General features: G+C 47.0%; 1 protein-coding gene across 2 annotated transcripts in view; it reads left to right on the forward strand.

Annotated features, from left to right (window-relative positions):
- The first annotated feature begins 1466 nt into the window (after window positions 1–1466).
- Window positions 1467–12481, forward strand: part of SAMD4A (sterile alpha motif domain containing 4A) — a 207795-nt gene continuing 196780 nt past the window's right edge. For both annotated transcript variants that reach the window (XM_042989732.1, XM_042989734.1), the window contains exon 1: window positions 1467–1677. In XM_042989732.1, coding sequence (XP_042845666.1) covers window positions 1482–1677 — 196 coding nt within the window. In that variant the 5' untranslated portion in view covers window positions 1467–1481. The remainder of the gene's footprint in view (window positions 1678–12481) is intronic.

The raw sequence follows: 12481 nt of genomic DNA on the forward strand, positions 1-12481 counted from the left end.
ATAGGACTGGGGGAGCCCCCGAAGCTGAACTTTCTTCTTTGCGGTCGTTGGGGGGCGTGTGCGGGCGGCGCTGAGCCGCAGTCTCGGCGGAGCCGCCCTGCCCGCCGGGGGAAGCAGTGTTTCGGACTCCGGCTGTCTCCGCGCTCGGCGCGCGCCTGGAGCCGTTCCGCCTTCGGCCTGGGAAGCGCGGGCGAGGCGCTGGGCCGGCCGGACCCGCCCGTAGGCGGTGGCAGCCGGGGCAGAATGCCTAAAGCACACACACGCGTACACACAAACGCACACGCACGCACACATCTGATCGTTCAGGGCAAAGCAGGCCCTCGGAGACCTCCCGGGTGGGCTGGAGAGGCGCGGCGCGGGGGAGCCGGGGCTCGGGCTGCGCCTCCGCCCGCTGGGCACGGAGCTTTGGGTGGGGAGTTTATTTTTGTCTCGAGCTGCTGCCGCGGCTGCTCACGGCCTAAATCCAGAGGGGCGCCTGGCGGCGGAGATGCTGGCTGTTGCTGTAGATGGAGCTGCAGCCGCTCGGCTGCTTCTCCGGGAGGTGGAGGAGGAGGAGTGGGAGGAGGGGGAGGTAGAGAAGGAGGAGGTGGAGGAGGAGGAGTGGGAGGAGGGGGAGGAGTGGGAGGAGGAGGAGGAGGAAGGAACTCGGGCTGCCGCTGCCTCCGCCTCTGTTTTGCATTAGCCCCCACCCCCACCCCCGCGCCCCTTCGCAGCCGCATTGCAAGTTTTCCGCGCGAGGAAGATCTGTTGCTGGTGCTGGCGTTTGCAGGCTCAGCCCTCGAGGCCACCCCGGGTGGCGTGTGTAGGGAGCACCAGCCGTTCGCAGAGGCAGCAACAGGAAGCCGTGGGGTCTACTCCCGCACCTGGGAAGGAGGCTTCTGGCCATTCCCGGAACGGGAATACCTCATCTCCCGCATCCGGGAGCGGAGGGGGCGGCCGGAATTTGGGGGGACCAAACCCCCAGCGGGGCGCCCCCCCTGCCCCCTCTGATGCGCTCGTTTCCCGGGCGCGCTCCCTCGCTGGCCGAGGTCTCACTGCAGCCTTTCTCTCCTTCCAGTGGTGATCGCCGCTCGGGAATGCGGGTGTGAAGGGTCCGAGCTGCCGCCCAGCGGGGAAGAGACCCCGGGACGCCGGAAATCACCATCCCGGAGCTGCGAAAGGGGGGGAAAAGAGCATTCTTTCAGTTTGTGTGCCTTGTGGGGAATTTTTTTTTAATCGTTATTTTTTTAAAAAGAAACATTTCCGTGCTACTGTCTGTCATCATCTCTGGGGAAATCAGCCAGAACCACCGGAACATAACTGAAACCAGACGAGAGAGGCAGGAGCCTAGGCAGTACCTGCAGCGTCCGGGCACCGGAGCCACCTTGGAACGGGAACGCGTCTCCGGCGGCCGCGGGGCTGCGGCTCCGCCAAACTTTGGGGCGGGCGGGGCGGGCTGGGGCGCCGAGGGGGCTTCGTAGACCGAGGGCCGCCCCCTAACCATGATGTTTCGCGACCAGGTCGGGGTGCTGGCGGGCTGGTTTAAGGGCTGGAACGAGTGCGAGCAGACTGTTGCGCTGCTGTCTCTGCTTAAGCGCGTGAGCCAGACCCAGGCCCGTTTCCTCCAGCTCTGCCTGGAGCACTCGCTGGCCGACTGCGCCGAGCTGCACGTCCTCGAAGGCGAGGCCAACAGCCCCGGTAAGTGCGCGGCCGCCGCTGTCCCCCCTGTTCCCCCCTTTCTCCTTCCCCCATCCCCTCCTGCTTCCCAGCCTCGGGCCTGGGCCCCGCCCCCGGCCGCCTCCCAGCGGGTACACCGAGGGCGCGGGCCGGGGCCCTTGGCATGTCACCCCTCCCTGCCCCCCCCCCCCCCCCCCGTCCCTGCGCCCACTTACCTCCGCTGGCCGCTTTGGTTTTTTGCCCACTGTCAACTCCTTCAGCCCATTCCGTGTGGTAGCCACGGTAGCATGAATGATTGATTTTTCTCTCATGCAGTTTCCTGGGAAATAAGTAAGTCAGGTCACGTAGAGTCTGGATTTTCTGGGCTTTTTTTTTTTTTTTTTTTTTTTTTCTTCTTCTTCTTCTTTTGGGCAACGTGGCTCTCTGGATTTCAGCAACACATGAAGAAACCCGGGCTGCCCTTCAGAGAGCCAAGCTTTGATGAGGCTGTATGAGGGATACATGAAAATTCAATTTTATTATTCATTTTTCCCTATGGATATTCCAGTTTCAGAGCTCTGTCTTCAGACTAATATGCAGGTGATGCTACATTCGCAGTTTGTATACTATGAGGTTATACTTCTTTATCACGACCTCGTCGTGTCGATGTGGATCTTGTAGAAACGGTCTTGGTAGAGAGCAGGCATGAATCAGGGTCCTTCATATTTTTGTTGGAAAACTTTACTGAATATAACAGAATCGTTTCATATTTACAGACCTTTCCACTAGTATAGAAAATGAATGTACTGGAAAGGTTCAGCAGTTTTCTATTTGCTAGCATGGGTGGTGACAGACTGAAATTATATCCTGGGGTGGGGAGGTGGGGTGAGGATGGGGGGTAGGGGCAAGGTCCGTTGTAATTTTGGATAGGGGAAATTCTTTAGTTCCTGCTGCCGCAGGAGGGTGAACAGAGCCCCCAGTGTTTACACAGAGAAAAGAATGCAGGGTCCTCTTCCAGCTGTTCCGTGTTAAAGCCTCCAGCCTGCGAGACTCAGCAGAGGTCTGGGCTGCCATTTGATGACAAGGTCCAGTTGAGGGCAGCAGGGCCTGGGAGACACTAAAGTGAGTGTGTGGTTAGGGCAGCAAGAGGAGAGCTGGCCTCCTCCTTACTCCTCCTCCCTGGTGTGGTGCTCATGAGGCTGAAAACCCTTGGATGGGTTGTTTCCATATATAGAATCAGAGGCTGGAAGTGAGCCGGGAAATCCTCACAGCCCTTTTCCTGACCAGACAGGGCTGCACCCAGAGGTCCTTGTGCCTCCAGGTGTGGAAGGCTGCACTGAGACAGATCACACAGGCCCCAGTGGGATTCAGCAAGAGCCCAAACAGCACCCCCTGTTACAAGGGTGGCAGGGGCAGGGCCCCTTCTGTTCAGTTACACATTTATAAATAGCTGAAGGGCCAGGCTCCTTCCTAAGGGTGTGGGAGCATAACTAGGAAGACTGATGATCTGCTCTCTTGACTTCTGTCCTTGATGTGACAGGGTAGTCTGGTTCACCTGCTTGATATTGTTTTCTCGGGTTTGACAAACAAGGTTATGTAAACTTTCGTGTGTTATAGACTGCAGGGGATTTAAGAACAGTAATTTGTGTGGAATGTTTGACTTCAGTGCTTGAAGGGACTGTTTAAAATAATGAATCTTCAGGTGACTCAAATGTTAGAGCAACATTCTTGCCCTTTGGGTTAAAGGAGACTTTTTCCCACATAGTAGCATTTCAGTAAGTGAAGCCATTAAATGTGTGGTGTAGAAGGAAATCACTTACTTTAAAAGTCTCGTCATTTAATAGACCAAAAAAAAAAAAAAATTGAACTTCTGTGTTTTTAAGTCATTTGGCAATCTTTTTCCTCAAAAATTTTATTTTGCTATACTTTTTGCTTTGTGGAAACCTACCTGTTCCTGCTGCTAAGTGCCATAGGTATACAAAATCTAGAGCCATTATGTAAGATAGGGACCATTTTCCAGTTTCTGAATTAATGTTACAACCCAGAAATTTTGCTTTCTTTGAAACCCTTGCACTTGTCCTGTGGCCAGGACAGAAATTCATTAGTGAGGTCGTGTGATGGTTCAATTTACTTCTGCAGTATGGGGATCATACAGAGAATCAAGATTGGTCATAGCATATATCCAAGCCTGGAATATGGCTCTCTCACATATCTGGAACCTAGCCAAGAACGAGTGGGGCAAAAATGTCCACTCAGCAACCAGAATAGAGGGCATCAAGTATGGGAGAATACTTCAGACCCTTTCTCAGAACATACTTATTCTTATTTTAGATAACAACCCTAACAATTTTTTTAATGTGAGAAAGAATCCGTGGTGTATTAGGGGTAGCACATCTAGAATGAGGTGACCCTTGACAGCTTGACAACCCGGAAAGAGACAGAAATATTATAACTTTAGACACAAGAATTGGAAGTAGAAGCCCTGAAGGTTTGGGAATGTTAGCGTAGGAACCCTCAATTGATTCTGCAGGCATTGTTCTGTAATAAGTAAATAATTACTATTTACCATGAATGAGAGTGAACTACCAAAAAGGATACATTTTTGAATACACTCTTTGAGAAGAGAGGAAAATATGCCATAAACTTTGAAAATAGTGACAGTCAAGATAATTAACCTCCAAGGCTGTTTTGGTTTGTAAAGCTCTTACCCATTCAGAAAACTAGGCTGTGTGGAATGACTCATTCATTGGCTGGCTGAGGTTTCCTATACCAAAATCATCATGTATCACTTACTTTTCTTTGTAATCATCAATTAAAAAGCACATATTTTTTCTGGTGTTGAGAGCTTAAACCTTGGTGAATGGGAACCAAATTCATATCTGGGGCGTGATCTCAGTGTAATAAAAAATGTAATTAGTCATAGTATGAACTTGGCTCTATTTTCTCCAGGACTGACTTTAAATAGAGATAATTTTTCACATTAAATGTGGTTTGTTTGAGATCCGTGGGATGTATTTTGATACTTTTTCTTCTCTTAAATTTAGCATTTATTGAGAATTTAGTGGTTCACGGTTTATCCTTTGCCTCAGGTTCATGGTCATCTGAAAGCCAAAACAAACAAACAAACAAAAAATGGTTGAGTCATTCCCTGAGACTGTGTGTGTGTGTGTGTGTGTGTGTGTGTGTGTGTGTGTGTGTTTCAAGCTAGATTTAGTCAGTGGGATCTGCTCGTGGTCAGCTTCCCAGGTAGAGACTGGTTTCCAGAACCCTCAAGTCGTAGATTATTGCCCTCCAGTCCAAATTAACCTTGAAGACCTCTGGCCAGTCCCAGTTTGTAGATGACTGTTTCTGGGGCTAACAGGTCCTTTGATACATAAAAATGGCAAAATGGAACCTACTCCCTTTATGTGCAGTTTCCTAAAGAAAAATAGGTTGTGTGACATTATTTATTCATGACTTTTGTCGTTTGGACTTGAAATATGTTTTGCAGTGGAAAACAGTGTAATAAATGGAGGTGTGCAAGTGAATCCATAAAGACCTACTAACTCACAAAACAGTGCATACTTTGTGGGGCAGTTGCGTATGTTTGTAGTAAGTAAATGATAAAAAGATTGTTGCTTTCCGTATAATTAAATACAACAGAAAAGATGATCTGAAATGGTGGTGCTTGAGACAAAACTAACTGTGGAGATTGGAAAAGGACTTGTGGGCATGTTTTCTCTCATTAGAGGGTGAAGGTGTTGATTCTGCGATTTTTATAGTGTTTGGTTTCTATAGAGTAGGTGTATCATACCCTGAGTTGCTCCTTTAGATCGTAAACGGAGTAAAAGGAAAACAGAAGAATTGAGATTTTTCCTGATGTTGTTGCAGAAGATCTTGTTTGTAGTTCTGCCTTTCACTTATTCATTCAACATTCATTTTCTGACTGCCTGCTACTTTCCTGCCCCTGTGTTATGCAGTGGGAATACAAAGGTAACATACTATATTCCAGTGCCTGGTCCATAGATACCTGGTGTTGAGTAAATGACTAATACAGTATCATAGATGCTGAAGCAGTGATATGGGAATAAAAGGAGTGGAGGGAGGGCTTCTGGGAACATTGTAAACCTAGCAGTTAATTGCCTGGGGAGTCAGAGAAGACTTCACTGAAGAGGAGATATGTTTGAGTTGAGTTTTGAAGGGTGATTAGGAGTTGGTTCAGTATGTACAAAGGATTGTAGAGAATACGCATGAAGGCATTTTTCAGGCAGAAGGGATAGCTTTGATAAAAATGTTGCCTTATGAAAGGGCCTGTGCAGAAAATAGTGAGTTGAGTGGCTAGAAGAGTGTAGAATCCTGACTTCTAAGTAAGGCAGAAATTAAAACAGGAGCTGTGGGTGTGTAGGATTTTGCCAGCTAAGGTGTTTGGACCTAATCATGCAGAGATGATTGAAAACCTAAGAAGGCTTTTAGGAAACGAGCTAAAAGATGGAAGGGCTGTGTGTGTGTATTTGTACACTTTTGGGAAAGTGCTTTCTAGTATATGCATGATCCTCTAAAAGGCAAAAATGGGAGAAGTGAGGTAAAGTTTGGTTTGGTTTCCATTTTGGTCACCTGGTGACATCATTATCTCAGGGCGGCTTCGTTGACCTCAGCATTGATCTGTCGGGGAGAAGAAACGACTAATATGGAGAAGAAAGGAAGGTTTGTCCAGGTGGCCATTTATTTATATGCATGGGAGGTCATATGTTGTAAAGGATTCTTGTAGTATGGATTTTGAAATCAGTCACAGTGCGCTGGTCAATTGATTCCTGGGCCTCAGTTTTCTCATCTGTAAAATGGAGCTAATAAAGCCTTGTTATTGTCCAGAAGTTACTTGTTAATAATCCAGTGAGGACCTATTATATCCGCCACGTTTAAATTTGCCTCTGTTTAATGTGGAGTTGCCTCTAAATGAATGTGGAATTTATATAAATAATGTTTTTGTAAATGATAGGAACTCTTTTTATTTAAAGGATTATCAAGAAGAGATTGGAGGGGCACCTGGGAGGGTCAGTCGGTTGAGCGGCCAACTCTTGATTTCGGCTCAGATCACGGTCCCAGGGTTGTGGGATCGAGCCCCGCGTCAGGCTCCATGCTGAGCGTGAAGCCTCCTTAAGATTTTCTCTCTCTCTCTGTCTGTCTCTCTCTCCCTCTCCCTCTCTCCCTCTCTCCCTCTCTCTCTCTGCCCCCCTCCCCCGCTTGCACTCTCTCTCCTTCTCTCTAAAATTAAAAGAAGAAAGAAGAGATTGGAGATGATTGGCCCCCTGAAAAGATAGGAGTCTACGTCACTCTGTCTTCTGCATGTCAGCTTAATTTTATTCTCTATCATGTTGGGTCCTAAAAAAATTCAACCCTGGCCCAGTTTTCCTACATTACTTGTCAACACTTTTTCCCTTCAGTTGGTGAATGTGAAAAAGCAGAAGTCATTTTGTTCAGAGAAATGTATAAGGACTTTATATCTGAAGCACTTTTCACTTAGGGTGTTGTAATTTTCTGTAATTTTCTGGACAAACCGACGGCAGGTCACATACATTTATACGCCCTGTTGTGAATAACTTGGATTTGCTTGTTTAGCTTGGGTGCTGTAGGACTTCAGAGACTGAGTATGTGTTATAAACAGGTCCCCTCAAAGCAAGTAAGAGGCAGACAAACTTAACAGCAGTCCAGTTGGTTTGTTTATGTTGAAGTAAACAAAGCTGGGTGAAATGAGGGTCAGAAGGGCTTGAGAAGTAGCCAGAGACTTCCCAGTGTGCCCTGCACAGGTGCGATTCTAAAGAGAACTGACAATGCCAGAGAAGACGAAATTCCTCTCTTCCTTGACCTGAGGAGAAATTTGGAGGTTTTCGTCTATGAGCGAAGGGCCTTGTATAACTCATCTGCTAGGAAAGGTGTGGTGCTTTTTTTTTTCTTTTTGAAATAGAATTATTGCTTTGAGTTTTTGGCCAGTTCCTTCCTTTCTGGCCCTCCTAATCATTCCTTCCAAGGCCTTACTGACTTCCACTGGGTCAGAATCCGATGTCTCCTCTGAGCTATTTTTTGCTTCTGTGGGAGCCGCCTGAGGCAGGACTCTCCCAAAGAGAGCACATCTTTCAGAATGGGAGCCTTCCCCCTGGGTTTAGCTAGTCAAGGCTAGGGAAGCTACTACTCCAAAAGCCATTGTAGAGTTTGGGATGAACTGGCCTGCTTTTGTGCAGGAGCAGGTCACTCCGTGGGACTCAGGCTAGTTGTAGGGTTTTGTTCCCACTCCTCATATCAACATGTTAATACAGTTTTCCTTGTCTTGGTTTACTAGGAAAAAAAAATCAAATGATTCAGTGGTTTCTTTTACACAATAAACAATACCATTAAATGGCATCTGGGAAGGAGTATTAGGTAAGGAACTGTGGGACCAAGGTCCTCAACACATGTTAATTCACCAGATACCCCAGCAGATTGCTGGGTGCATGTCAAAACGTGAGGTAGGTGTAATGATTCTTCTCAAGGAGCTTACGCTTGAGTTGTGGAGGTAAAACAAATATAATGGTTAGACCAGAAAGAGTTACTACATGCTGTGGCTCCCATGAGAGAAGCCTGGAGTTGAACGAAAGGGAGGGAACAGGATAGGTCGGGTAGTCCAAAAATTATGAGTGGAAGAAGTTAACTTGACTGTGTCATTTGAAACAAGTGCTTTAAGGCTCACCCAATTCTTGCCTTTTTAGTATCTCCGATGTGAGTTTTATTAAGGAAACCACACACGTAGGGGGATTCCATGCATGAGCCATGGAAGGGGCAGGCATCCTGGGCCTTTGAAGGGTGAGTATGAGTGTGTTAGAGATAGTGGAACACGATGCCTTTTGTTCATCAGGCGTGATTTCTTGAACGGAAGGAGTAATCCAAACACTTACGTGATTTCTAACATTTAAATGTAGGGACATGAAACATCTACTCACCTAATATTTGTATCCTTAAAATTATCCATAACATCATAAGACTTAGTTCTCTTGGCTCCTCCCAGGAGGATACTCTTATATGTTACTTTGATCGGAACTAGTGTTCAGCAGAAGCATTTTGAACACATATAGGAAGAGACAAAAGTGACTTACACTAGTTCTCAAAATATTATGTGCTCACAGATCACTTGGGGATCTTGTTAAGCTGACAACTCTGATTGAGGAGGTCGGTATTTCTTTTTTTTTTTTCAAAAAAAATTTTTTAACGCTTATTCATTTTTGAGAGACAGAGAGACAGAACATGAGTGGGGAAGGGGCAGAGAGAGGAGGAGACACAGAATCCAAAGCAGGCTCCAGGTTCTGAGCTGTCAGCACAGAGCTCGACACCGGGCTTGAACTCACGAACTGTGAGATCATGACCTGAGCCAAAGTCAGATGCTCAACTGACTGAGCCACCCAGGCGCCCCAGGAGGTCGGTATTTCTAATAAGCCCCTGGGTTAAGCTGCTGCTGCCACAGAGCACTCTTTCAGTAGAAAGATCACAGACTTATTAGAGGTGGGAGGTAATGTTGAGGTCATTGATGCCTTGACTTTCAAGTTTTATGGATGTGTATCAGAAGATTTTTGTTCGCAAATGAAAACTTACACGAAAGCTTATGGGAAGTGGCTACGCTTACCGCTTCCCACTCCGAACCTAACTCCAAGGAGAGCAGTTTGAAAATCATCTATCTGTGTGCAAGCACTATGATTTCTTCCCCTGGCTCAGAGACATTCAAACTGTCTCTCCCAGACCCGAAATGAGGCTGGGTTTGAAGAAGGCAGAGTTGGTCCCTGTTTGTAGCATTTCCCCGAGCTTTTTAGAGGTGCCCCTGCTGGAATTTCTAGGCATTCTAATCATCAGTGCCCCATGGAAAATGAGGCTCCAGGAGACATTCATTTTTTGCTGATGCTATGGGCTGTAAAGTTGAGCTGGAAAGAGCAGAAATGTTAATTCCAGAAACCGGATGGGAGAGATTTCTTCCTACTTCCCCAGTGCACTCCCATACAGCACAACCATCGGAATTTCTGAGGCAGCTCGGCCTGATCTGTCTGTAGAATTCAAGTGCTTGTGTGCAGCTTAAATACACGTAGAACATCGTGTACATTTCTAGCTGTGTGAGGATGTGCACCAGATACGTGATTGAAATGTGTGACTGAAATGGTGATGCTGAACCACTTTTGAATTTCTGAAGAGCCACAAAGGAACAGGGGAATCATTGAAACCTCAGTAAATAACATTGTCTCGGTTTGTAAAAGAAAAAAGGAGGGAGGAAGTAGGTTCTGTGCAGGGACCTGTGAAGTTAACACTAATCTTGTGCCAGATACCAGAAGAGGATTTGAAACTTGATTTGCCAGCATTTGGATGAGGAGGTAGGAAGTGGTCTGGCTTTCCTAAGAATGGGAAGAATGGGTCCTGCAAAACTAAAGTAATTTCCTTTTTGATGGGGGAATGGGAAAGGAAGAGAGATAGCATACAAGAGAACTCTGTATTCTGGGCAGATCACAAGAATTCTGGTAGCCATCCCATATCTGGATTTTAGCACAGCCTTTGACAAATCCCCTAGTTTCCTGCCGAATAAAATGGAGACATGGAAGCCTGGTCAGAGTGTAGTTATGTGGCCTTAGAGTGGCTCCCGTGACTTGACAGGCAGGCCTGGCTCCGGCCACTGTCAGCCTCAAGGGAGGACTTGGGTGTTGTGACTCGGACACCCAATACAGAATAACGTGTTCTGCATCGTTATTCATGTTGACATGTGACTCAGCCAGGGGTCCCCAAGAAAGCAGAGCCCTAGGCAAGGGCTGGTGTGCAGGTAGTTTATTTGGGGCACTCATCCCGGGGACAGGAAAGGGGACTGCGGAGAGAAATGGAAGAATGGAAAGGTAACACAAGATGCTGTTATCTAGCTAGGCACTGCCGTGGACAACTTGGGCTCAGTCCTGTGGGGACCCCCTGAGGAGCCATACTGACTACCTCAGAAAGGATAGACAAGGTGGCATTTATCCCTGGCCCCCCTTTCCCCTTGGTCAAGGGCTGCCCCAGGGTATCGAGTCCCTGCACTACCAGTGTGAGGGCTGAGCCTTTTTCAGCATCCCACGCTGTGCTGTCAGAGAAGGCCCAAGGCAGAAAGCTAGGGAGGAGTGGTAGAACCGAAGCAGGTTGCTGTCTGAGGCCGGTGGCCACAGCAAGGACTACAGTATAAGCCGGGCTGAGAAGGTATAGCTGTCAAACCCATGGATGAACCTAGAGGGATAGCTGGGGGCTCGATGACAGATTCATGATCCAAAATATTTGAATATAACAAGATGGCTATCACATCACAGTAAGCATAGCCCCTACACTTGTCTCCCCTAGACCTCAGTTGGAAGAGGCACAGTTCAGTAGCAGCGTGCAGGGAAAGGACTTCTGGCTTTTAGTAGACTTAGAGTTTAGAATGAATAATGACACGATGTGGTTGCCCCCAAAGCCACTAAACCTTTAATAATACATTATATGCATACTATAGTATATAATAATATTGCTTTCAGAAGCAGGTCTTCTCTGCCAGCCAGACTGTCCCTTGAGTCGGGGGAGTGGTTCTGATACACACTTGGAGGGAGATGGACAGGTCAGGATGTGGCCAGAGGAAAGAGCATGGTGGGGCCCTTGAGGAACCAGGCGAACACTGAGGCTGGAGAAACAGTTGGGCAGAGAACGCGACGACTATCATTGGCTTCTTGAAAATCTGGCTTCTGGTTGAGGGCTTTAATTCCGTATCCATGTGGAGGGTAGTATATATCGAAGCTGAAGATCCTTTAGCTCAAAGTAAACAAAACTCTGTGATGATGAGAGCTCCCAGACAATGGCACACGCTGCTGTAGGAGGCTATGGCTTGGCTTCCCCCAGAGGTGGGTGAGCATTCAGAACAGTGCAGGGCATGAAATAGTGCTTCTAAATAAGACTGGCTCCTATGTATTGAGCGCCTGCTCTGTGCCAGGCACATTACTGAAACCTTTGTATACATTATCTCATTTATTCCTCCTGACAACACTATGGAATGAGATAGGGACTGTCATTCCATTGGTTAGGGAGGAAATAGGCGATCTGACTTCCAAACTATTCTGCGTGCTTCTCCACTGTGGGGACTCAGTGGGTTTCTTTAAAAGAGATTGTGACCTCTTGGATGACCTCCAAAGTGCCTTCTAACCTTAAGAGTCAATGGCTTATGTGAGTCAGGAATAAAGGTAAGAAAACAAAGCTGCTGGGACCAGAGGAGAAAAAGAGAGAGAGACAATATGAGTGAATGAATAACTGTATGAGTAAGGGTGGTCTTTCTTTTTCTTTCTTTCTTTTTTTTTTTTTTTTTTTTTTGAGACAGAGAGAGAGCATAAGCAGGGGAGAGGGGCAGAATAAGAGAGAGAGAGGTGGGGCTTGATCCCACAACCCTGGGATCATGTCCTGAGCTGAAATCAAGAATCGGATGCTCAACAGACGGAGCCACCCAGGCACCCCCAAATAAAAATCTTCTTCAAATTCTTTCCAGTGTATTTCTTCTATACTTCTTGACCTGTTTGTGCCACAGATTTGTGGCTTTTTATATAAGAAATATATGGAGTGATTTTCTGTTCCTTTTTGAAGTAGGCAGTGGGGTGGGGCTAGATCACCATGATGAGTAAGGCTACCCTGTTCGAGAAAAGTTGTAATGAACTGAATTGGATCTTGTTTTTGTTTTTGTTTTTGATCACCCAAGCCCCGAGTATGTCAGTCATTTATTAGCAAAGGTAACTCGTAATTGCAGTCTCTATCTCCAAATCTCTGTTTTCTCCGCGTGGTTCTAAAAGTGACCATATGACACATTCTTTGTACGGTAATAGCTACC

The sequence above is a fragment of the Panthera tigris genome, chromosome B3, assembly GCF_018350195.1.
Source record: "Panthera tigris isolate Pti1 chromosome B3, P.tigris_Pti1_mat1.1, whole genome shotgun sequence".
NCBI classification, from domain to species: Eukaryota; Metazoa; Chordata; class Mammalia; order Carnivora; family Felidae; genus Panthera; species Panthera tigris.